The following is a 27,411-nucleotide window of genomic DNA, read 5'->3' as shown; positions in this document are numbered from 1 at the left end:
TCCCACAGCTCTGTTGCGAATAAATATCGGCTATTATTATTTAAAACGTAATGAAATGCTTTCATTTACAATCATGAAATGAAATGTCCTAGGCTATATGCTTAGCAGTTATCCGATGCGCGCATGCACATAGATTTTACAAATCAGTATGAAACAACAACTTTGTTTATTACACAAAAAAGAAAATATACACGCTAGAAATATATCTTCGTAATATTCTTTATTTCAATAAATAGTGTAAATTATATAAAAACAAATAGGGTATTTATCAATTTATTTTATCTGACAATATTAAGTAGGCCAAGGCTATTTATTTACGCTATAGAAAACGAACCCAAAAAGAAAAGAAGAAATGATGCCTGGAAATGCTTCGACAAGCCAAATAATTTAAGTTGGGCTAGGCCTACACAAACAATCCTTTTATTGATGAAATCTCGCAGTCTATTGTAGTGCTTGTTTTGCCAGCATCCCCTTTGCAGCGTTGAAAACAGTGTGACATTCTTTTGAGATGCGGTGATTTTTCTCTCCTTCAGCTGATATTTTGGGTGATACAGTGTCCTTTCTCGCGGCGGTTATATTTCGTCCCTGATTATTTTGGTGAAAATATTTTGGGTTCAGACACGATGCCTGACATGTTTCTGCAGCGGACCATTGATTTGAATGAAGATACCCTGTTATAATATCACCATGAAAGCTGTCAGACCTGCTGGCCTGCTGCTGACTCGTAGGCAAATATCACAAAGCATAAACAGCTCTACAACTAATGTAAACGCTATTAGTCGTCAACTCTAAAACACTGATTTAATGTTTTATGAATGAGCATTTGTAGCTTGTTAAATAAAAAGCCTGTTAAAGTCCCGACGGGTTTTCCAATAGTGTTTGGTAAAGTCCTTGACTCGTGAACCAATGTTTCCTCACTTCAGTCCATGTTGTGTTTCCTTGTGTCTTCTTAAATCGACCTTGCGCTGGAATCCTTTGCCGCAGAGGTCACATCCAAACGGTTTGAATCCAGTGTGTTTTCGACTGTGTGTTATCAGATTGGAGCTCTGACTGAATGCTTTCCCACACACCTGACATTTGTGTGGCTTTTCCCCTAGGAGAGAAAATCCACACGTCAACGTTTTCATCCAAAGTTCTATTTTTATAGATAAGGTTCTAGATACATTTCCATAGGCTAGCTACACCTTTATTTCGTTTACCTGTGTGGATGAATGTGTGTTTCTTCATATCTGATTTCTGGTGAAATCTTTTCCCACAGTACTGGCATGGGTAGGGTCGTGTATCGGAGTGTATAAGGAGATGAGTGGACAGAGTGGATGATCTTTTAAAACTTTTCCCACAGATTTTACAGTCAAAACTCCTCTCCTGTGGGATAAAAGGCGTTTTTGTTCAAATTCAATCGATTTCAGTTAGACAAATTAAACATTTGTGCTATGGTTTTCAATCCTAAATATGAACATTATGCGAGCACCTGTGAGTGAACAGCTTTGTGTTGTTCCAGACTGACCGCGTGCCCGAACGTTTTCCCACAGATGTCGCAAGCAAAGGGTCTTGTTCCACTATGCGACCTCCGGACGTGAACTTCCAAGCCATGTGGTGTAGAAAACACCTGTGGAGCAGAGAGGACCATCTTTAATAAATAATGTCTAATCGTGATTTCTAAAAACAGTCAAGCTTATTTGCGCTAGTAAACATTACCTTGCTGCATTTGATACATTTGTATGCGCCATTTAGCAGGAGACGACTACACATCGCATCGGAGCTGGACTTTATCTCAGTTCCTTTTGCCCGAATGCTGCTGTCATCATAAAATCCAGAGGCAGCGGCGCGCTCGAATAGGGTGGCAGTGGAGCCGTAAATGCCTGCGCCAGATCCCCGTTCAGTGAATAGAGAGGGCTCGACATGCACGCGCTCATTGTAATAGGCTGGAGGAGTTGGCCGCTCGTGAGAGTGGTGATGATTGAGAGTATGAACCAGCTGTCTGATTTCACATCCCGAGTACCTGCTCCACGCATAAGGCCTGAAAGGGACGGCGAAGGGCTGTGTTTCTTCAACGGAGGGTGAAAAAGATTTGGCTGACTCTGTTAAAAGAGAAAAACGAAAAATTAGCCTAATGATTTCTGTGTTTTAAATAGGCTATGCTGTTATTCGGTTTAGAATTATAAAGTGACCATTGATCTGCATTGATAGCTATCAGCAAGATTGCTTGCTCATCTGCAATAGGATGTCTCAAAGTCAAAGACGTTTCCTGTCAGATGTTAAATAGCTAGACATTTAGAAAATATCTTTAAGATGTTTAGTATGATTTAGAATGTATGTAAAACTGCTTTATCTAAAATGTGTTAGATGTTTTCCAGATTAAGCGCTGTTAACAGACATTTTAGAGAGGCCTGTAGCCTATGTTCTATTTATTTGTTACGCAGCCTACGTTTTGTGGCAACATTTAATGAGATCAAATAGCTTATGGTTCACTTTTAAAACAAAACAAACATTTTCTGTCAAAATTCTGTCCGATAATAATTCGAAATGAACGAAAGCCATGAATGGGCTAGTACATAATATAAAAAACACAACCACATGCATTCACACTATTGATGGGCATCAAAATATTTAGATATCTTCAATAAAGTACACCCGTACCCGGTGATGCCGATGGTGATGGAGGTCGCCAGAAGTCCTCGTAATCTGACGAGCGGTCGCACACGCTTCCCCCAGAGCTGAGAGGAGACTTGGAGGAAATATCAGTTTGATCCACCAGGTGAGAGTCCGGTGAACAAGCATCAGTCGTGTCGCCTGTCAGAGCATCCGTACAGCACTCTGACTCGTCTGAAGTTTTGCTTTCTGTAATGATTTTTCCCCCCGTCAAAACCACATCATCTGTAAACTATTGAATCTGAATCTCACAACATGGATAGGCTACAACGAAAATCTAGAATCCAGAGTCTTCCCCACACAAATGTATAGTCGTAGGCTACGCTCACTATTTTACCATCACTTGCTTTCTTTCTTAGACAAATAAACAATGATTTCATTATGTTTATGTAGGAATAAAAAGAAAAAAAATTACAAGCAAGGTAATAGACGAGCGTTTTTTGTTTTGTTGCATAAATACCCTATACATTTTCTGTTTGACAATTGCAATGCATTTTTCTTTGTTCCTCTCTGTAAATCGTATGTAATTTAGAATTTCAAATGCAATTTTGACATACCTGCGCATATGTGAGCTAAAATAGAATCAAGTCTTTTGTAGTCATCCTCCAAATATCGTGGCTGGTGGTAGCTGTGCGCTTTTTTGCTCTTCACCAAGAAAGACCTAGGCATTGTGTCTCCTCTAGTTCCTTCCTTCGATGTCCTCGGTCATTAGTGAAGATCAGGCAATCTGTCAGATCCACAGATGCGGCGGCTTTTTATCTCTGAAAAGATTTGAAGACCATTTGGTTGAAGAGCAGCGCGTCTGTATAGAGGATGGCAGAGTGGGAGCATGCGTAAAGCAATTCTCTCGTCTGCCAGGTGTTATGAAGACAGGTGCTTTAAAGGGACAACTTACAACTACCAAGCCTTAGGCCTGTGATTGGTCCGCCCCTCTATGAGAGGACAGACAGGTCCGGGGGGAACCGTGGCTATCAGGATAAGTGATACACTGTTTTATCAATGTGTTACTCAATCCCTAGCTGCAGGGGGAGAGGAAACGAGGAGACGGCAACCCAGCCTGTGCATGCCTTCTGCACCTATAACGATTTGCGCAGGTTTTTGTGTTAAGGACTTGCTGTTAAAACAAAAAATATATAGGCTATATTACTCTTCCAAAACAGTTTTATTTAATATTTTTGATCAATTTAGGGACTGCTTATTTAATTTGTTTTGCGTTCACATATGGATCATGCACAAGGGGGCATTTTGAGTCCTTCATGACATAAAATGCAAACAAATTATATTTGTTATTGGCTTGTTTTCTTTACACATCAACAAAAACCATGCAGACTAAATGTATTTATTTTTGTTTGGTGTAGTAGGCTATTAGCAAATATGCACACTTTCATTTAAAAAGTAGGTCTAGATAAAATATTTCATTTGAAATGTATTAAATATTTATTTTTATTTATTTTATTCTCTATTTAAGTTTCGGGTAATGCGTCAAAAACACCCCCTCAGATACAATTCAATAAACTAAACACTATGACAATCTAAACGTCATCATTAGGCTATATAAAATATAATGATATCAAATATCCTTAATTACTTTATACTATATGTTTTGTTACAATTGTCCAAAATAGGCCTTTGAAGTCATTAACCCCATGTTTTTTTAAAGAAAACAATTGGATTTTTAAAACAGTCATTTGTAAAACTATAGCCTAAGATAAATATAGCCTATCAAATAATTATATTTTTAATAAACACACATTGAATTGTCATGACCTTGCGCGAGGCCAATAACTGCCGAATGAACAATAAAACTGTCAACCCTGTTACCTCGACTCTCAGTCAAAATCCTTTTTTTTTTTTTTTGATAGCCTACAATTTTTAATTGAATATTTAGGCTACTTACACTTTTTTATATTTAATTTTCAAAATTACGTTTTATTTATTTATTAAGTCTCAATGGAAAAAAGTGTCCCAATCAACCAGAATTCACCCCTAAATGTAATGTCCGAAATTAGAATGCAGATTGAAGTTCTTAAAAACGCTGCAGTTGAATTCATAATTGACTAGCTATGTGTTCATTAATTTAACCAGACTTTATCGAGGTGATCAAGTAAAACTTGGTTTTAGTAGACATGAAATAAAGCTGTCCACACGCCAGCGGGGTCACGGTGATCTCGAGTTTCGTGGCTGCTCAGTGAACAGAGCGCCCTTGTTCAGAGTGGACGCTGGTGATCTGTCGTGGACACAACAGGGACACGCATTCAGCTCGTGCGGCAGACAATCAGTGGGAGCCCGTAGATCAGCCAATCAGTCTCCGTCTCACCTGCCTTTGACTCGTGACAGCCGTCTCGCAAACTAATCGCTTCACTTCACTACCTACAGCGCTATTGCAGTCTGTCAGTTAGGGGGGAAAGCTGTAAATTGATGTAGGGCTAACTGTTATCTTGTTATTTGGACATGTCTCGCTCACTTTGTATGGATTTATGAAATCTGTCGCGCCCATCAGATAGGCTACCTATAATCGCACAACAGGATCCGCAGAAGAGTGAGTGTGTTTGATAGCCTACTGCCAACAGCGAAGCGCAGGAAATCAAAGCGCAATGTGCCCTCCGTCGATTAGACATGCCACCCCAGGGTATCCGGTAGATGGATACCGATAATGCAAGGACACTGTTGTCAATATCTTGACTGATGTTCTGCCATTATCTCGCAGTTAGCCTACTGTGTAGGCTACTCCATCACGAGAAACATTGAAAACAATCATATTTAGGATAACGAAAGTGACAAACACGGCACCGAACACGAGGGGAATAAATGGTTATATCAATAACAGCACAAAATAGCCTATACTTTTATGCCGTTCCAGACCTGCGTCAGTGTCATAATACATGAATTAACTTCCAGAACAAAATAAACAAACGAAGATAAAAAAGCAATATCCTGACCATTGCGGCTTCCTTTTTTCCCCCCTAAAAAATTAACATTTTAATATAAGGACGTGCTTTAAATTGTACTTCTAAAATACAGAGCCTTCAGTTATAAAGATATAGGCTAGGCTAAAGAATATTTTTTATGAGCAACCAAATAACGCTCCCAAAATCTTTATAACGATTTGTTAATGTTTAGACTATCGTCCTGCACAGTTGAATGTCATCAACGAAATACCAAGCGTTGCAAATTAAAAGTTTGCATTTGTAGCCTGTAAAACGTTCCAGAGATACGTCGTTTTTTTAATAAAAATGTACAGCTACTATGGAACTTCATGCATAACTGGAAACGCGCGAACTGTGATTGCAGATTAGCGAAACCCTGATTCAAGAATGATGTTTTATCAGTCACTTTAAATTGACAAGAGCTCATTTACCTACAGGAATTGCAGTAGCCTACTTACCCGATAGCCTAACACAATTCGTTGCAAGATGATTTCAGGACAGTTAAGGTGTTTTCGTTTAAGGCAAAGAGCGCACAGCCAATCTCCTCTCATGGGTTTTAAGCGTACGAGCATACACACACACACGCTTCCTGAAGAACGTTATTTGCGACACATCTCTATAGCATTCCAGTGTAAAGAGGGCTGTACTTTCAACAGCTGTTTATTTCAGTGCACTGAATGTGTATTTGCCTTGAAAAACAGCGTTAGGCCTACATAAAATAATTCATAAATAAACCCTAATAGAAGAGAGAGAAAGAGAAAAAAGACGCCCAGATGTTTCGAGTTTTCCCCCTTCGATTTCAAGATAAACTCATTTACAAAATAGTATTGTATTAAATGTTGTAAATAAAATATAATAAAAATTGGATTACCACACATTTTCGTTCGACTAATCGACTCTTTTTAATGCTGCTGCATGGAGAATAGCGAACAAAGCATGACAGTCACAGGCTATCAAATGGTCTTTTTATTGTGATATAAATCAACACGTTCATCATCTTCAAGACACTAATCTTGTCAACAGTCTGTAAAGCGTTTCATGCTCACAGGAACATTCCACAGGAATTCACTGTTAAACACTCAACTTTTGTAAGGTTTCAGTTTACATTACAACGGTTTTTCTTAATTGCTGTAAATCACTTTAGTGTTTTGTGCTTTGCAAGCTCGTTTAGCAAAGTCTTTATTTTGTATGTGGGCAAGGTGGACAAATAGTGTACCAACTTTACATCCATCATGATAGGTTTTAAGGCTTGCTCTCTGAAATTACTTAATTCTTTTGCTTTGAAGATGACTACCAAAGTCAACTGGGACACAAACTCATTGGAGAACAACAATGTAGAGTGAAGCTCAATTAAATATATTGCCATAAACAGGGATAAGTAGTATTTTTCATTGTCGTGAAGTCATATGCCTGTCATCTGTGCAAAAATCCAAACTGATTCAGAAGCTAGTTGATACGAATATGTATGTAAAAAGAAAAGGAGGGACAGTGTGTGTATACTTGTATTCTCATTGCCTGTGATAGCCGTGAGTGCTTGGCTTGAGTGAGGCCAGAGATAGGAGAACATTGTTCCGATAAACACCACTTTTGCATCAGTTTGCAGGTATTCATGATTCATAACATGCTCAGCATACCACGTTTTGTAGAACATATTGTAAATCAGCAAGAATTTCATAGAATCTTTCCAGGCACAAAAACAAATCAAAACTCCATTCTGTGAAATAGAGAAATGACTACATCAAAGCTACAGTACAAAAAAAAAAGTTATTGGACAGCAGTGTGCCAGGAAGAGTTGTTGCCTCCAAAGACCTCCCAAATTCAGTAATACGTCCTTTAACTGTACAATACATTAGACATGACATCCACTGAATACATTTTCAAGTAAAAATGGAGATGAAAAAAAAAAAATCAAAACATGTACATATTTACATAGATGCTGGTTCCTTGACCCACATTTCATAATGTGTTCATGACCCAATCTTATAATTCATGCCAGGAAAAAAAAGGACTTGATAACTTTAGATATGACACCGTTGTATAAATATGGAACATTTAAATGTCCTTATAAAGATGATAGTGTTCCATTCTTTAATATCCCTCACAGTTATGCATTGACTGGTTTCTCATGGTTTCTTAAAAAAAGGATGACTTAAAAAATAAAAGCTATGACAATGCAAAATCTTAATGCATAAAACACTACACTATACAAAGTCGCTTTTCATAATGTGAAAAAAAAATTGTGGGGTATTAGAAACACCCCCTTTTAGGGTTTGGGAATCTTGTGCCACAAAATTATTACTTTTATTACAAGGGTCTCAAAGAGCCTAAAAAGGCACATTATCCATCTTTATTGTGGCTAAAATTAAAAGTAGTGCCATGACAAACATCTGACGCATTTTGGCAAAAACAAAACAAATGCAGATGTAAACCATGACCTTCAGAGAGATAAGGCTCCACAAGTCCATTTGTAAAGATGAATGAGGGCTTTTCAAGTTCTCCAGTTCGAGTCCAATGCTCAATGCTGTAGGACGAGCTTACAGACCATGTGACCTTCCCAGACCTTTGATGGCAGTTTGTGTCACCAATCCATACGATCACACTGTAGTTGTCTTATGGCTGCCATTTGAGGGCACAGTAAGTCGTAGGGTATCTCCTTCCTCATCACCCTCACTTTCTGAGTCCTCCAGGTTTGGATGTAGTGTGATCCGGCTTCTGACCTGAAGACTGGTCAGGTGGGGTGACAGCTTCACTCCATCTTCATCAGAGGACTGGTAGGATTCATTGTCACCTCCATAGTGATTGACTATATGAATCCCATCAAAACTGGGTTGGTCGGGTAATCCCTGCTGCCCTCTTAAGCATCGGATCTATGAGAAGAGGAAAGAGAACATCAGCTCGACTGAAACTTGAACACCTTAACATTTTATTTTACAACATGCAAATACACACCAGGAAATAATTTCTTCACAAAAGATAATAATAGGAAAGGTAACAGTTGCCAAACACACACCAATGCACAATCTCTGGACAGCACCATCAATTTAAACAAGCACACATAGTGGGATGATGGGGCTAAAATGAGTTTTGTTGTAGACAAACAACTTTAACTACAATCAGTCAACAACACAATCTCATGGCAAATCAGAACTATTTTACATTTTAGCAAATTGACGGTTCGTATGAATTCGGACAATCTCCTTCACATGATTTCATATGACCTGGTTACGGCCCAGTGACGGTTGTGTTTAGGGTTGGGGTTAAGGGTGGACCTTCATACTTTTCTTCCTAAAAATCGTACAAATTCATACGAATTCGCATCTCGTAAAATAGTTATGTTTTCCTGTGAGATCAGGTTTGATAGTTCACCCAAAAATGAAAACTCTGTATCCTACCCTAATGATGTTCAAAGACATTTTGAAGAATGACTTATTATATGGACCAAAAAAAGAAGAAGTAATTTTTCAAAATATAATCTTTTGTGTTCCAAAGAAGAAAGAAATGCATAGCTTTTTGGAACAACATGAGTGTGAGCAAAATATTTTTGAGTGAACTATACCTGTAAGAAACAGTCAGGAGGTCATCAGGACTTGAAGACTAAACCATGTATCATATATTATAATACAACGTTCAAAGTCCAATAAAAGTCCATGCTTAAAAAATAAAAAAAAATAAAAAAAAAAGTAAACCAAATGGCCAACCGTAAGCCAATACCATAAAAGTCCTGGTGTGAAATGTGGTTTTGAACTGAGAAACTTGCTCTGTGGTATAACACGCAATTGATAGAGATGCATACTCTCTTACCTGAAACATTCTGCCTCAGAAAGACAGACATGTGGGGAGAGACGTATTCATGGGTATTGCAGTGTAACCACAATCAGTGACATTCTGTTTTATGTCCCTTCCACAATGTAGTCATTCCAACTAATATTACCCAAATTACACAACAAACAAGAGTTTTTAAAATGAGAACAGTGTTCATGTGGGATTTGAATGCAGTGCACATTGAAGAGGGCTGATGTGTGAGTTGTGGAGGCTAAAGAAAGCAAAAGAAAAGAGAACAAGCCGGAAGACAGCGTCAAAATGGCAAGTGAGGCCACAAGTATGACTCTGTGATGTTGAGAGATTAGCTTGAGTATGGTTTTGCTTGGTGCATATGCGGCTGATTGGAAACCTCTCGCTGTTTAGCAACTACGTGATTTAAATAGCAACCAGATACCAGACTTCCGTCCTTTTGTTTTAAGGTTATGACTAAGCCGACTTTAGTGTGGCTGATCTTTTAAGCCAAACTTTACAACTTAATTCCACAAATCTCTAGTAAACATCTGCAGATAAATGATATAGGTTTTTACTAAACTTGCAGTTATGGACTGATTATTGTTGGCTCTTGACAAATTGCTTGCGATGTTCCTCATTTGTAACTCACTTTAGATGAAAGCATTGGCAAAATAATGGCTCTTCTCTCAAACTACACATTCACAAACATCCAAATCAGTCTTGTTCGTAAGGGTTTGTGGCTACAGACAGGATTCATGCTGATGCTTGATTGTGTACAAAGAGGAACCTGGCAGGTTTTAAGAGGTAAAGCTGTCTTGCTGCACTCTGTAGATAGGGATTGAGATGGATTTAGTAGAAAGTTGTTTGACCGCAAACCACCAGCCTTTTGTTGTCAGTATTAGGGAGGAGGAGAAAAATCACACTACATCCTGCCCTCTGTATAAATCAATTAAATGCTTTCCATTTTCTGTTCTGTCGCTCCACATTCTATTACTCCCTTACCACGTAAAACAATGCCTAGCTGAGAAAAGAAAAAAAGAATGCAACATGTGACATTTGACTATGTGATTTCTTAAACATCACACTAGGTATGTTTAAAACTGGTTGTTCCGTAAATACATCAAAGGAAGAAACATCATTGAAGTCATGCTCACTGCACATATTGTGTCAACACATTTCCCAACACAATGCTTACAACTGCTAGTGATGTCAAATTCCAAATAAACATTACACAATCTATATCGACCTAAACCATCTACATAAGAAGCATCACTGGCCGACAAAAGAAGCTATTAGACCAGATTCTCAATGCCTAATAACACTTAATGTAAATTAACCCAATTAACTATCAGATTTGCATTATCCATATTTCCCATAAGCCAGAGACACATGAGAAGGTTCTATATAGAGGTTCTATATAGCATAGTTCTATATAGAGGTTCTATATAGCAGTGGTTCTCAAACTTTTAAGCTATTGAGTCAAAGTAACATCTATGAGAACATCAACCGCCGCCACCACAGCAGTCAGCCGCCACACAGTGATGTCAGATCTGCATAGATGAGAATAATTGAACTATTTTGTAAAACACTTCAATCAGTTGTCTTTAAAAAAATCTGATAATACTTATTTATATATATTTTTTTTTATATGTTTATTTAATTCAGAAAATAAGGAAAGTATGGTCTTGTGAGCCCTTGAATCATTCCACGACCAAACCATCACTATATATAGGACAGACAGACAAATGTTTTCCATGGATTATTTGTTCATTTATTCTTATAACAAATTGTTGATCAATTTATTTTGAAACATCAATTTTTCAAGATGGCAAGCCATCTACTTATAATACTTCCTCAGTAGCTATTTAACACAGAAGTGTAATGGTTCTGAAGTGGGCAACAACCAAAACAACACATTAGCCACAAAAACAACACCACCTACAGACAACCTAGAGTTGTCAAGAAGTTTTTGTTGTTTTTTTCTTGGTATATTTGAACTACTTTCTTAAAAGTGCCTAGTGATGAACTCCCTTTGGAGAAGACTTTGCGCACTCGTTTACGTGCACAAACAGCTATAACACACTAAAAAAAAGGAAAAATAAAAAAATAGGTGCACTTTAACACATGAACGAGAATAAAGAATAAATAAATAAAAATAGATTTAACTGCTACTTGTTTAGAATTCTTTCAGTGTGCCATCTCCAATGACTGCAGAGCCAAGGTAATGCCAAGTAAACGGGGAACATGTGTCACTGTAAAATCGGTGTGTACCTCTCCGTTTATCTGTCTGATTGATGACCTGACAATTCCATTAGGTTGACCTTGAGTCACAGGTCCAGCCGATTTATTAAAATACAGGGTCGACAGAACAGATTTCAGGGTGGTTACAACACCTGTGAGCGGATAGGTGTACCGCTACAGAGTGTGACGGGGCGTGTGCAGGGCAAACTGAAGTGCAGGAAGAGGCCATGCACAGGGCGTAGTTAACACTTAAAAAGCCCTGAGAAATAAACTAACAAATCTGTTCAAAGCGCTCATAAAGCTTGTGAAAAATAAGAAGCTAACCACAAAACAAATAGTAAAGATCAAAAACATACATCAGGCAGGAAAAGAAGCATCTCATGGGTGGGTAAAACATCACACTCGCCTAGTTGACTTTGACTACTACGATAAACTTCTGCTTAAAGGTACATGAAGTACATAGTCATACAATATTTTGAAACAATATGCAAAAATATTTAGAAACGCATTGAAATTACCTCATGTTTGAGATCTGCTATCTGATCCTTGAGGTCTCTGATGTACTGGCTGGAGTCTGTGTTGTTGAGCTGACCTTGGACCTTTCCTTCCTCTTTCTAAATGGGAAAAAAAATAAAAATAAAATAAAGAATATGCAAACCACCTAGAACAACTAGCAACCATTTACAAAATAATTTCTTCTGTGAATAAAAAAAGAAACATTGCAGCTGGAACAACAACATTACAACGTGTGACAATGATATTCTCAGGTACTGATTAACTTAATGTGAGTTTGAATCTTGAGTCAGATCTTGAAAACAAATTTAAGGAAACAAGAACTCCGTGTAAACAAACAAGCGTATTCTACGACAAAGCTTGTATCAGTCACTCAGTATGTATTTTTATTATTGTTTCCATGATACAAGGTTAGTGTTTACTATTCCATTTCGTTGCGAGTGCAGTGCTGATTGGCTGTGATTTTTAATTAAATGTGTCGTGTCTCGTAGTCATGTAGCGTCTGGTGTGAACAGACAAATTTCTTGTCGCTAGAATTTTTCACATCACATCTGGTTAGGACACGGTGTTACATGTATTGGCGGAACATCACGTTGCTCATTAATCCAAGTGTGGGTCTCTGCGGGTAAGAATAATGTCCATGCAGAAAGGTCTTTATAATAGGTTGCGAAAAGCGGTTTCTGTTAGTTTCTGTTGTAGCCTTGTGTACCTTTCGCACGCCCATTACCCCGACCCGTTCTCCATTAATGTTGTACAAAGCCACGGCAGATATCAATATTTACACTTAATCAGACGCTTTTATCCAAAGCGACTAACATGAGGAGAGCAATAGAAGCAATCAAACCAACAATAGGGCAACAAAATGCAAGTGCGGTGACTAGTCCCAGTTTGTCTAGCACAGTACACATAGCAAGGTTTTTTACATTTATAAATCGATATAGAATAGCAAGTGTTAGTATTAATGGGTCAGGTGTTGATTAAAAAGATCTTCAGTTTCTTGAAAATGGCCAAACATCAGTTCCTTGAATTTGATGCGAGCCGCAATTGGCAACCAGTGCAATTTTATGAGGAAAGGCACTTTAAAGACCACTCTTGTGTAAACAAAGCAGCGCTTGCTTGCCATTTTGAATATCAGTTATGTTGATAACTTTCTTAATTTTAAGCGGCTCATTGTTATGAAACTATTTGTGTTTTGGAAAGCTCGGGTAGGATAACATAGATAAACCTTCTGTCTGTGCCGTCTTGACTTACTTGCTCTCTTTCGCTTTTATTCTCATGCACTGACTCGTCCGCTAAACTGAACATCTAATCTGCATGTAATTACAGATGTAAATTGTGACTTAAATCTATAATTACACTGTTGACCCTTCCCTTACACCTTAACCCATTCTTAAACCTAACCATACCACAAAACCTGTCCTAACTTTGAGACCCCGATATATACATTTTTTGACATTTTTTCGTCCTTTGCTTAGGGGTAATACATGACCAGCGGTACACTGTTAGGGGCGGTTTCTTCATTAGGGCGATTGGGTGGCGCACCACCAAAGTGCGAAAGGGACTTTTTCGATCACATTGGCATTCAACCAGAGTTACGCTAGCCGTCACTGTTGTTCTGCCTCTGGATATAGTCCAATTAGCGCCAAGTCACGTTCTGTGGAGTACCCCCTCTTTTTGATGGAGAGACGGAGCGCAATATAATAAGAGCGCAATAATTCTGACTAAAATATACATTAACACTAAATTATAAATATATTTTGCTAAAATATTTGTTGTTGTTGGTGAACATAAATGTGCTTTAGAATTTCAAACCTATAAGTGTATATTTATGATATCAGTTTTCTTTTTATTTATTTTCATTTTAAGTTTAGTGAATTTAACTACTACTTTAAAAAGCATTATTTTGTTTTTAGATTGTAATGTTGCAATGTTAGAATGTAATGTGATTTGACCCCTTTTTTGGATAGACTGCAAGGTTACTACATTCACTATGTTGGTTTTCATAGCCTTCAATATGAACATTGTTTGTAGGACAATATTGATCAGGATATGATTTTTTTTTTTTTTTTAAATACATAAAAAATAAAAAAAAATAAAAAAAATAAAAAATAGAAAAAAAATTAAATACTGAGATTACCATCGATCGCCATTTAGCACAAAAATTAGGGCCCAACCCTACCTCATGGCATGCTTTAAATGCTGAATTTTCTATTTTTAGCTATTATTATCACTGTTAAATGGTTATTTAACAATTAGGCCATTCAGTTCTGAATTAATAATTGAGTTTGTTTGCGCCCCCAAAATTTCTTTGGCACCAGCCGCCACTGCTCGACGCCACCCACACTGCTGAGAGCAGCGTTTAGATGAATAGGCCTATGTAAATATGGGCTACGTGCTTTCCTCACAATTAAAAAAAAAGGAAAGAAAATAGCAAGCTTTTTTTGAAGAAGAAGAAGAAAGCATTAGAAAACCATCTGATCAAAGCAACGTGGATATGTTTGCACGAGCTCAGCAATTCGGCACTCCAGTAAATTCATGTCACATTTATTTATATAGCACTTTATTCAATAGATTGCTTAAAAGCAAAAAGCTTTACATTATTAAACACAGCATCTCATTTAATCAGAATACAACTATTTTCTACTATAAAGCAGCTCTCCAGCATGCTCATGTTTTCACTTGCGGACGTCTGACCTCAACAGACTGAACTGAAGAAATTAACTGGAGAAGATTTCCATCTGAAAGAAGCGCACCCATTGATGACATTATCGCCACTGACTAATGGTGGTACAAAGGTGTTACCCAGCCAGAGGGAATTTTTCCTGCAAGCTCTTTTTGGCAAGCTGTTTGAACTCCCAAAACAAACTCCAAACAAACTTTGTTTTGGCTCGATTTTGTCAAAAAATTACATCACTTCATTCTTCAATATCATATATCGGGGCCTTTACCCCCTTCCCACCTCAATGTCAGTAAAAGTGTTTTGCAATTCAAAATGAACACAATAAGTACGTTGTACTTAAAAGTTACCTAATATAAAAAGGGTGAAAAACCCAGCTAGATTATAGTGGTGGCCATGTTGGTTTACATGTATGAACTAATATGGCTATAAATTTGTTTACATGTATGTGAACAGATTGTGAGGCTGTTGTGTTTTTCATAGGGGAGTAACGGATCGTAGTTGATCCGTACGGACCAGGCTTCACGTCATCAGGCATGTGATTCGCGGGTTAGTTGCAAAGTTTCATAGAGTGAAAGTTTATAATTTGCACGTGTTCATAAGTCTTGCCAATTTAAACATTGAAGTGATTTTAAACTATTCAAGTGCAAGAAGAGGCGAAAGAGAACTTCGTTCGGCACTCGCACGCACACACACAGAGAGAGAGAGAGAGAGAGAGAGAGAGAGAGAGAGAGAGAGAGAGAGAGAGAGAGAGAGAGAGAGAGAGAGGGCGCTTTTCAGATGAAACGCAAGTATCAAATGCAAAATGCAAGTAACTTTGTGGGCGTATCTCAGGCGCTGTTGCTATTATACAGGTGGGATAAATGACTCTTGCGCCCGACGCAAATCTGAAATGGGTTGGTCTGAAGTAGCTTCATTATTCATAGGTATGGTTTGGTCGTAACGTGAAATAAACCAATCAGAGCGTCCTCTCACATTCCCTTTAAGAGCAGACACGCTTGTTCCACGGCAGATTGCTATTATAACGGCGGATTTGCCAGGCGAACGCAAGGAGCGGTTCACAGCCGAGGAGACTGATGTTCTTGTCAGGGCCGTAAAACACAGAGAAGTGACATTGTATGGGGATGGCAGAAACCCACCCAAATTAGCTTCAGTTAAACAGGCGTATGATAATTTGGTTAAATGTGTAAGCTAGATTTATTTTTTCACATCTTCATGGACACAACAATGATTTCCCTCGTGTGTTAATAGTTTTCCTTGTAATAATGTATGATTTGCAAAAATGAAAACTGCTGCGTTTGTGTAGATGAGATAATCAAAGTGTATGTGCATTGTGCTGCACATGCTACATTATGGCCAAGCATGCGCCCTTAAAATACCACAAATAACACGCGCAACTGACTTTAGACTAGGTTTTTCCTGGTCAGTGGCGGAATTGTTTTCTGAATCTGCAAAATAGCACCAGGGAACGTTTGCGCCGAAACACGCCTCCTCTTTTCACTGCACTGCCCACCGAGCGCAAGTTCATTCACTAATTTACCGACGTGCGTCTGTGGAGGGAAAAGTCCGCTGTGCGTCGGGTGCAAAAAATAGGAAGGATACATGTGTCGGTGTACAAAGTCAATTGTGCTGGGTGCAAGATATATGTCTAAAGTCAGTGGTTCTCAAACTAGAGTATGTGAGGTGACAGAGGGGGTACACAAACAAAATGCAGAATTTTGCCATTCTACCCCACCTTAAATTAACATTACAATTGAGCATGTTTTTCTAGAAGGTAAAATGCCGTTATAACATGACATCCAATCAAATGACCTCATCTTTCACGGTCAAAACTGACTGCATCCACACAAGTAGCATGCATATGACAGATTGCGTGCAGAGTATGCAAATCACGCTTTACTTTATTGCCGTTCTCGACAATGTACTTTAGTAAAAGTGGGGATTCAGCACTTACTAGCATGAAGAACAAATAATAACACAGACTGTGCATAGAGATCGATTTAAGACTCAAACTCTCTGATAGAAAATCATACCCTGTGTGAGTTCTTGTTTTTAATGTTGATCATATATTATACGAGCAAGAATGCAATGTTTCCCGAATATCCACACGATTGTGGACAAATATGACATTGATTTTATACAACAGTTCAACACACGAAAGGGTAATATTAAGTGATGCTCATTTTAAACATAGTATTGTCAGTATTGTTTGCTCTATTTTGCAATGAAATACTAGTTCCAACAAAAGCCACAGCAGTATTGCAGCAAAAAAATGGAAAAATCGATTTAAGGGGGCAAATGTTGTCCCTTAAAGGGTTAGTTCACCCAACAATTTAAATTCGGTCATTAATTACTCACCAACCATCATGTCGTTCCAAACCCGTAAGACCTTCGTTCCACTTTATTGTTATGAAGTAGAACCCAGAAGCGCTGCACTGTTTACACTAAATCAACAGCGTAGGAGAATGACGTGGAAGAGAAGAGATTGTTGAATAATGTCATTATTCTGGGGTTGGGGTTGGGGGGGGGGGGGGGGGGGGTGCTTCATAATATTAAGGTTGAACCACTGTAGTTAAATTATATATAGTTAAATTGACTATTTTAATGATGTTTTACTACCTTTTCTGGGCCTTGAAAGTTGCAATGACGTGGCTGCCAATGGAGGGACAGAAAACTCTCAGATTTCATCAAAAATATCTTCATTTGTGTTCCGAAGATGAACAAAGGTCTTACGGGTTTGGAACGACATGAGGGTAAGTAATTAATGACATAATTTTCATTTTTGGGTGAACTAACCCTTTAATGATAACCCTTTAGGTGTGACTGAGAAATTTAACATCCTTCTGCGTACCCCCTCTTCCGCTGCAGAGTGTACGCCACTACAAAAAGTTTAAGAACCACAGCATTAAGTGAATGTAAACAGTTGAGAGAAATCAGATGTGTATAAATATACCCAATAAATATACCTGTTCCTATCTTTATCATTAATGTTAACAATCAAACAACACAGCTTCAACAAAGATCTATATATAATTTATACTGAGTTTAATTTATACACTGAACACTGTCATTACACCCCCACATATTTATTTAATTTAAAAAATATTTTTGGCTGAACCAAAAAATGATCCGATCCATGACTCAAAAACCATAATATGATCCGAACTGTGAGTTTTGTGATCCGTTGTACCACTAGTTTTTCACTGCTGCTGAAAACCTTGGGGGAGCTGCGGTATTGAACAGACATGTGTACACACTACATAACATGTTTACCCACCACATTCACACCTGTTAAAAAGGGAAATCAAAACATACACTACAAACATGCTGCAAAGAGCCGTTTTCCTCTGTATCGGTACAGTTATGGCAAGCCAGAAGAGTGAGCAGAGAGGGGTGTACTATATAGGTACTGAGGTAAGATCAACACATGCACACACACCCTAGCAGGGATGGGTGTTTTCAATTCCTGTGGTCTGCGTTCGGCTGTGCATGCAGTTCCCTGATAGGCCAAAGATGGGGATGGAGAGGGATCTAAAGTGTTCTTCCAAGAACTTGTGTTTTTTCTTGAGGTTTCTCCCCCTCCCCCCTCATAGTGTTGTGATAAGGGAAAGGCAGTTAGCCGACTTCCTTACACTCAGCTGCATGAAATCAGCAGGTGGCAGACTGCAGCTAGGGACATCAAACGTCTGAGTAATGGCTTCCTCACTTCAGTACACCCCCACCCCCAATACAAGTAAATGGGGTGGTCCATGAGAACCCCAAAAGCAGAAAACAATTTCCCAATTAAATTATGCTTTAAGCTTGACGTCGACTAGTCGCTGATCAAGGCCTACAGAGGGCACAACAGGATAAGAAATATTTGAAGTTCACTTGTATAAGCTCCAGTGTTGGGGAAGTTACTTTTAAAAAGTAGTGTTTGCTCATTACTCGTTACTTCTTAAAAAAGTAATCCGTTACTTTACGTAGTTACCCCCTTTGGAAAGTAACTTTTTACGTTACTTTTACGTTGCTTGACTTTGGGCAGAATCCAATATCTGTTCCTAAATGTGTAGGTCTACATAAAGTTCTACTATGAACTCTACTTATTGAAAAACTAGGGGGGAAAAAACTAGAAAAAAAAGAGATTTTGAGATAGAACAGTTTTTGAAAAACCTGTATAAACTGAACACCAAAGAACAATATTAACTATTGAGCGGTGGTGACACGTTCATGAAAAATGTCACAAAGAACCGGCAAAAATAATGATTATGAATATGTCAAATATTAGCAAGGAGACATTTCAATTGTTTATTAATAAACAAGTGTTTTCTGTGTCAGTCAGTGTCGGCTGCAAAGATGAAGTTGACGATGCTGACTCACGATCTTCGCAGAAGTAAACACGCCAGAGAGAAATGCACATTTCATACGGATTACATAAGTAGTCTGTAGTCTGTTTTCTGCAAGTAGCTTATACGCTGAGTTTCGGTTCATTTATGAGACGAGCTCCAGTTCACGCGCCGGCGCGGAGCTCCTGAGAAGTCCTGATTATATTTCCTGCTATATTTACTTCTTATTTATTAAATCCAGGCAATTGGTTGATAAAACATTGATTCAAATTAAAATACAATTAATTTACAAAATACAAAACGAAATTCACTTTAAAGAAAGGCTTTCTAAAAAAAGAAAACTTTAATGAAGTGGTCAAAATCATGTCTGTCCACTCCATTTGTCTCCCGATTGCACATCTTATGATCTTACTCATACTTTTCACTTTTTGCGCAGTGTAATTCACAGAATTGATTGCCCTGCTACCAGCCTCTGTCACGTAACGTGTGGAGCTTGTGACTATTGCAAGCGCACAGCGTCGCTGTCAAATCTGTCCCTGGGAAAAGTAACGTTGTGCCGAATTTGAAAAAGGAACTACGTTTCGTTACCAAATTTTCAGTAGTAGTGCGTTACACTACTTCTGACCCGAAAAAGTAGTTACGTTACTGTAACACGTTACACACAACACTGATAAGCTCCATTTAAAAAAATAAAGTTAAAATAACAATTAAATGCATACTCCGAGAACGCTCCACAAGATATGTTTGATTATACCATCTGGATGCTCAAAATTAATCGGGTGAATGCAAGTTTTAAACAGCTTAATCTACACGCAAGTCAATCACCGTTCTGATCTAATGTGCTGCTGCATCATAACGCACACACATACAGACAGTAGCTCGTAGACCGCATACAAATAGAAACATTCAGTAGCGCAGACATGTATTGTCAACACTGTTATGTGATTTATCAATAAAATAGCTTAGAAACAAAAAAGTTCTAGCATATATTTCTTAGTAACTAAAACACACAGCTTCACTATTAGTAGAGACATGCTGCCAGGTAGAATTAATTCACAAGCAATCGCTCTCTCACTAATGAATTCATATAAATGTACGGTAATCTTTACTGTGCTACTTTATCCGTATCTGATTAAGAAGGAGCAGAAATGTGTGAGAAATATAACGACCCAAAGACAAAAGAACCGATAAAAATAGGCTGTTATGTAGGAGCAATAGGCTTGTGGGCAGCACTGTGTCATATATGTCATTGCTGTTCACAAGGTAACCCACTATCGAGACTCAGCTCGATTTGATCATGAATGACCTGATCAGCGACTAGTCGACTACAACTCGACTTTAATCAAGTCGTTCAACCCCTAATACAGAACTTTACCCTCTAAGCCTCTTCGGTCAAAAATGAACGAATGCTATTTTTTTCAAAAAAAAATTGCATTATCAGAATTGGATGACACTTGGTGACTTTTGTCACATTAGCTATGTGAATATACAAAAAAAAAAATCTTGGACATGATTTGGATATGTTAAAGGGATAGTTCACCCAAAAATGAAAATACTATGGAAAAAAAGATACTATGGAAGTCAATGGGGTCCTTCAACTGTCTGGTCACCAACATTCTTCTAAATATCTTCTTTTGTGTTCAACAGAAGAAAGAACCTCATACAGGTTTGAAACAACTTAAGGGTGAGTATATGATGACAGAATTTTCATTTTTGGCTGAACTATCCCTTTAAAGGGTCATAAAAAAATAATCACACTTCGCTCCTTCACGGTCAAAAATTACAGACATAGGAAATTAATGGGAAATATGAAAAAATACGAACACTCAGAGAAACTTTTGGTGGTACAAACTACAAATCACACGCACGCACGCACGCACGCACGCACGCACGCACGCACGCACGCACGCACGCACGCACGCACGCACGCACACACGCACACACACACCCTCTAAGACTGTATTTATTGAAATAAAATCAATAAATCATAAATCAAAAAGAGACTCACATTCTCTCTTACACACACACACCCCCACACACACACACACCTTTCATGGCTTCGGTCACTTTTGGCCGCGATGGAGCAGATGGTTAACAAAAATTTGTGGGATGCACCAATTCTTGCTGATATAATAAGCCTATAATTTTTTATGTTACAGAGTTGATATTAAAATTCTATACTATAGCCAATACCATTCTATACAATTTATAATAAAAACAAAACACTAAAAACCTGGGCAAGATTTGAGGTCTGACCACATGCCAGCATCTAGCGCATGTGACTCGATCATCTCTTTCTCTCTTCAACTAGTTCAACTATCAGAAGGTGTGTTGAAAGAAACAGTACTACTTGCTGAAATATTTTATGTCTAATGTAATCGCTCAATCAGTGTTTCAACCGATTGAAACATCTTGTAAATGTCATGTAACGTTGCCTATGAAAGCCATTCAGCCTACTTTTTACATAGCTCATTAGTCAATTAGAAAAAAATCTAGAGAGGAGCATTTTGCTAAATATATGCACTGTATAACATTCACTACATTTTCACTTGAAGTACAAATAACACAACAATGTACTAAAAAGGAAAAAAGTTTTCCTTTGCATTTTTGAAAGGGTGACAACATTGTCAAAACAATCCCCATTCACACAGATCCATGAAAACGACTAAAAATGCTGTATTATGCCAGGCCAGTAGTTTGTGATGTCACTTTGTAAAGAAACACTATGCACAGACTAAACACATTTACATATGAACATGACATCACCATTTAAAAAAAATGGTGTAAATGAACGGCCAGTTTTAACTTACATTTTATGGTTATATCCTTATCTGTAAATGTTAGAAAGTCCCACGAGTGTTATCATTTAGCATATTCTGACAATAAGCGAGTCGTGAAACATCACAGACTTCAATAAGCGAGCGCCGGTGGATGCATGTGCGTCAAACGGACGGAGCGTAGTAGAATAGGAGAATATTCTGACTAAAAAACACTTTTTGTGAAAATAATTTTGTTAGAAATTAAGTGTAGGTTTAAAATTCTACATGTAACAAGTAATTATATTTATGAGCAGTAACAGTAAAGGCACTATTGTTGGACTAGCCCACGAAAGTAATATAATTACTATGTTCAGAAGAGTGAATGTGTTCTTCATGCCTTTGTACAAGTTAACATTTTGTGTTTTTGTTTATTTTTTAATTTCTGCTTTAAAATAGTAAGCAGTCAGTTGTTTTTAGGTTTAGAATGTTTGAACCCTTTTTTGCTTATATTATACAGCATAGCCTATATAGATACATGCACTATATTTGTTTTCATATGCTTTATATTACACATTGTTTGGAGGACAGAATTGGATATGGAATAATGTTGTTTAAAATATTTTATAAAATCATATATAATCTTTTTGTTTTGTTTTTCCATCAGATTAACCGAAAAATAAATCAACAGATTAACCTACAGTATAATCCAAATAATCGTTAGTTGCAGCCCTAATTAATTTAAACCTGTAATTATTATAGTATTGTACCAACCGACAGGGTTCCCTGTAAAGTTTACAGCTTTAGTTGAGAAAGAATTGTTTAAAGACAAGCGGACATGTACTGTACCTGTCGGATATACAATATATGACATTAAATAGGAATTAAATTAAGAGCTTGTGAATTGAAATCAAATAATAAAATCTGTCAATAGTCAGCCCTACTAAAAACTAGAATAAACATTTTAAATGCAAAGTAAATTTAGGCATAACAACATTATAATGAGATTTCCTAAACCGTACATTTAAGTTTTGGATTACATTTAGTACAGGATTAGTGTGTTTGAAGATTAACTTTCTAAATGTAAATGGATACATCCCAAGCTAACTGATATAATTTAATTTGAAATATGTTTAATATCAGCCGATAACCAATATACGACCAAATACATTCTAAAATACATTCAGAAAGAGTTGAAAATATTTTCCTAAAAACAGCATATCCAAAGATTTGAGTTAGCACAACAACTTTTTTGTTCTGTATAAATCAACAGGTAAACAGCATAACCGTTTCACGCAAAAAGCAGAACAGAACTGAGCCACAATGACTCGATCAAATGGTGATGCTGATGAACTGATATATTAGAGTTGAACTGTTGGCCTGATTCTGGGGAAGATTCAACTTCGTTAAATTGAGCAATTCTTATCTGATGGACCTAACTCTATTGTGACATTACTCCTTTTTAAAATTTGATGCATGCTAAATGTAAAAAATGTAACCTGTAACTTTACAAGGAACTTCGCAGATCAGATATAGAAAAAAAAACTTAAATGTTACAACAAAACAAAACATTTTGGGACATACAGTATTTGTTGTTCTATATCAGGTTGGCATGGCAACAAACACTCATTTCAGTGTTTCGGGGGCTTGTGATTTGAAACACTTCTACTAAATGTCACTTTTTCTCTCTGCAGCAACTCATAACTATACTACTGAGATTTCTCTTATTGCCCTTTCTTTGTTCACGTTTATGCATGCATCTTACAAACACGTACCGAGCTAAATCTCTCTGTCACAATTGATCATATGAATGCAGAGCAGTAAAGCATAAAGCAAAATGTGAGCTTTGATTATTGCTTAGTGCGTTTCTCTGCCTGATAGGAAGTGGTTTCTCATCTGGTAATGAAGATAGCTAAGCTGCGGTCCCATGGGCCATGCAAGCAGCCGTTTCAACCCTGAGCTCTGCTAGGTGTTAAAACTAAAAAAAAAATAAACCCACTGACTTCACTCCACTCTTAGTTAGACAAGAGCTCATAACAATGCTGAAAAGAAGCAATGCTGATGCTCTGCATTTTCGCTGTGAAGGCTTCATTCAGTCTTACTTGCACATCAATCACAATAACTATTAACAGACTCGGGACTGACACGTTGTGTGGGTGTTCTGAAAGGTGTCTACATCTCCTGCATGCTGGGGAGATGGGTTAGTGTGTTGGTGTCTGGTGTCAGACAGACCTGTAGGTTTACTTTATAGTGGATCTTTCCAGTGAAAATAAAAACCACACTCACACCAGGTGACTCAGAGTCAGTCCAGAGGAATAAGACTGTGGTGACATCATGGTGCTATATTTTCCAGCAATGGGTCTTGTCAAGTTAAGAGTGGGTGAAAGGTGAACAAATAAAAGATTGGGCGAAAAGTGAACAAATAAAAGATTGGTTTGATGCTATGTCGGTAACAATGACGAAAAGATATGCAAATTTTAAATGCTTCATAATATACAATTATTTAACTTATTTGTGTGTGTGTGTGTGTGTGTGTGTGTGTGACAAATAGCTTAAATTTGCATTAAAACACTCAAAAAAACATTGAACTCTGCAAAATAACGCAGAATTTTCCCTTAGTACGTTATGGACTTAAAGGAGAACTCCGGTGCAAAATGAACCTTTGGTCTAATTACACATTGTTACCTAGTCAACCGTTATCTGAGATTTGTTTTCATGATTATCGAATGTAAATAGTTTTATCTCTAAAAACAGTTTAGCCTATAACGCTAGTATAACGCTAGTATATGGGGCGTAGAGTAATGACAAATAAAAATCGCTTGTTAATACCACTAACAAGGCTCAAAATAGCCCCACACTAACACGGTAGCATAATGAAGGTCCCTACCTTCAAACCGAAGCATTGAGAACTTTGACAGTGTCCAGACAGTTTAATAAGAAGATATTTTATACATACAGTCAACAGACTCTATCAATCGATCTACGAACCACCGATCCAAATGCGCTGAACTGTGTAGAATCTCATATGGTCCAGCGCATTTGGATCGGTGGTTCGTAGATCGATTGATAGAGTCTGTTTTTCCAAGATGGATTCTGCTTGTATACGTGAAGTTGACTGTATGTATAAAATATCTTCTTATTAAACTGTCTGGACACTGTCAAAGTTCTCAATGCTTCGGTTTGCATGTAGGGACCCTCATTATGCTACCGTGTTAGTGTGGGGCTATTTTGAGCCTTGTTAGTGGTATTAACAAGCGATTTTTATTTGTCATTACTCCATGCCCCATATACTAGCGTTATACTAGCGTTATAGGCTAAACTGTTTTTAGAGATAAAACTATTTACATTCGATAATCATGAAAACAAATCTCAGATAACGGTTGACTAGGTAACAATGTGTAATTAGACCAAAGGTTCATTTTGCACCGGAGTTCTCCTTTAATCTTGCATGTGTAAAGATGTTGCTGACCTGCTATGCTTGTTTTTTGTATTCCAATTCTTATTAGCTACAAAAGGTAAATCTAAGGTTTACGTAAATTTAAGTCAGTTTTTAGTAAATAACACAGAACAGACCAAACAGTTATAAAATGTAAAATAAATGCATTAACAGCACTAATAATCTGTGTGAAACTTAAAATAAACTGCATTCAATAACTATGTTAGCCTGAATTAAAATAGATTTGAATCATGAAAATAAGCTTTCATTTGGTGTGTTCTTGACTGATAGATAAACAACCAATGGGTAGTTCCTTTCTCTCATTCTCTCTCATCTTCACTGTCTTGTACCAACAGCCAAAAGGTGAATTAAAGTATGGTGAGCCAGATCTGTTGCCCACAGCCCTCAGGGTAAAAGCCATGTAGGTAGCCAAAACCACAGAACCACAGCTAAGAGCTGCACATGCCTAAAAGTAGCATGCTTGTCTAATCTGATATATTGCGAACTTGATGCAATTTCAGCACACATAAATCACTTGCATACATCTAGCAAAATACAAATCTCTCAAGGAAAGGAAACAGCTAAATGTTAGATTACGCAGACTGTCCAACATCATCACACTTCATACATGGGTAAAAAAAAGTGTTGAAGAGAAAAGCTTGCAACCAAAAGGAACAAACTCTCATAAAGGTGAGATTTAGTTTCGAATACAAAAAAGCCCGCTTTATATCTGTCTCGGGAAGTAAAAGTCAAACACCCCACCACACTGATATAAAACAGCACTGATGACATACATAGCCAATCTTTAAAATAATTCGTCTTCCTGTATGGGGAACGCAACATTTTTAGATAGCAGCATTTTCTCTGAAGAGATCAAACGCTTCTCACTTTTCAACTTAATCCAGTAAATCTTACTAATATAAACTTTCCCTCAAATCAAAACACACCTGCGTTTCAATTACGTTTGACATGCATGTATGCTCTTATTTACTGTAATGTCAAAGCAGCAGTAATTGCAGTAAGTTTCGACTGATTTACTTGAAGAGTGTACGCATCTTACTGATGCTGAAAAACTGAGTATAAGGATGTTTTTTTAACATGTTGCAAAGCTAGATAAGAAGAATTACAGATGTTATATATAACATTTGAAGGCATCTAACATACATTATGTGCACTTTTTGGTTAAATCAAAACTATTAACAAAAATTACATATCTTACTAAATTTACCAAGAAATGTTTTTAAAACGCACAATACAAAAATGGGGCCTTTCATTCATAAAAGGCAGCAATGCACCATTCTTGACTAAAAACTGTATCCTCATTTTTCAGTCAATTTACAGTCAGACTGACCCATGACGAACTATGTTTACAAAGAAATCCCTGTGCGAAAAAAACAAACAAAAAAAACTAATTTACACACTAGAGCTTAAATATTGTGGACAAATACACTCAAAATGATATGATTGTATTTTTATGCTATCACATTTTTCAAAATAATATCTAACAGGTATTCTAGAAAGTAAGAAACCAAAAAACAGCAATACTATGAAAGGGAACTATGAGCAGCTCTGCTATGGAGAGACTACGATCATGTATTGGACAGATAGACTGTGCTGTGATGTGCTGGGCTGGGCTGTGTAAGACTAAATTGGACTGATGGAGTGCGATTCTTTGCTTATTTGTACCTGAATCTCAAGCTCAGAGATCTGCTGCTGAAGCTCAGCCATGGCAGCAATATTGTCAGCTTCTCTCAATCTCACTGCCATTACCTCTTCTTTATTCTGTTGGAGAGAGAGAGAGAAACAAACTGTGAAATGAAACAAATGTGAACATATATTCAGCTTTTATTGAATGGTTTATTTTTGTATGTTTAACTGAAAGCAGAAACACTCTTCATCTACTCTGCTGATCTCTAAAAAATGAAGCGCTGACAGGAACTACTAAACCCTATTTAAAGCCAAGTCATGAATGAGGAAATGCAACCAAATCATACAAAGATGTGGTAATGAGGCATATTTTGCTTTTTTGTATCATAAAAAGTATTTTTATTTTTGGCAGATAACTACCGTAATTACATAAAAGGTGTAATGGTAACTAGAATAAAATAAA

General features: G+C 37.3%; 3 protein-coding genes across 8 annotated transcripts in view; 1 reads left to right on the top strand and 2 right to left on the bottom strand.

Annotated features, from left to right (window-relative positions):
* Nucleotides 1-27,411, top strand: part of cUnh1orf146 (chromosome Un C1orf146 homolog) — an 82,132-nt gene that overhangs the window by 29,617 nt on the left and 25,104 nt on the right. The gene's annotated exons all lie outside the window — the stretch shown is intronic.
* On the bottom strand, nucleotides 149-6,163 carry gfi1ab (growth factor independent 1A transcription repressor b). The gene is made up of 7 exons (XM_079627451.1): nucleotides 6,038-6,163; nucleotides 3,210-3,413; nucleotides 2,641-2,841; nucleotides 1,699-2,081; nucleotides 1,472-1,609; nucleotides 1,200-1,365; nucleotides 149-1,093 (listed from the first exon to the last, which is right to left on the bottom strand). Exons 2-7 carry the CDS (start codon nucleotides 3,319-3,321, stop codon nucleotides 915-917), a joined length of 1,179 nt encoding a protein of 392 aa, XP_079483577.1. The 5' UTR covers nucleotides 3,322-3,413; nucleotides 6,038-6,163; the 3' UTR covers nucleotides 149-914.
* Nucleotides 6,465-27,411, bottom strand: part of evi5b (ecotropic viral integration site 5b) — a 53,803-nt gene continuing 32,856 nt past the window's right edge. For all 6 annotated transcript variants that reach the window (XM_079627442.1, XM_079627444.1, XM_079627446.1 and 3 more), the window contains 3 exons: nucleotides 26,988-27,083; nucleotides 12,113-12,208; nucleotides 6,465-8,446 (listed from right to left, as the gene is read on the bottom strand). In XM_079627442.1, the coding sequence (XP_079483568.1) occupies nucleotides 8,174-8,446; nucleotides 12,113-12,208; nucleotides 26,988-27,083 (465 nt within the window). In that variant the 3' untranslated portion in view covers nucleotides 6,465-8,173. The remainder of the gene's footprint in view (nucleotides 8,447-12,112; nucleotides 12,209-26,987; nucleotides 27,084-27,411) is intronic.

Source organism: Phoxinus phoxinus, assembly GCF_949152265.1.
Source record: "Phoxinus phoxinus genome assembly, chromosome: 11".
Taxonomy (NCBI): Eukaryota; Metazoa; Chordata; class Actinopteri; order Cypriniformes; family Leuciscidae; genus Phoxinus; species Phoxinus phoxinus.
Note: the sequence above shows the minus strand (reverse complement) of the source record. Positions and strands in the feature narration are given on the sequence as shown.

What these genes read in the sequence shown, in the direction of transcription:
- gfi1ab (XM_079627451.1), bottom strand. Translation starts at nt 3,321, where the DNA reads ATGCCTAGGTCTTTCTTGGTGAAGAGCAAAAAAGCGCACAGCTACCAC. An exon ending in ATCACCATCGGCATCACCGG is followed by an intron (nt 2,082 to 2,640) that starts GTACGGGTGTAC and finishes CTCTTTTAACAG; the next exon opens with AGTCAGCCAAATCTTTTTCA. An exon ending in ACACACATTCATCCACACAG is followed by an intron (nt 1,094 to 1,199) that starts GTAAACGAAATA and finishes TTTCTCTCCTAG; the next exon opens with GGGAAAAGCCACACAAATGT.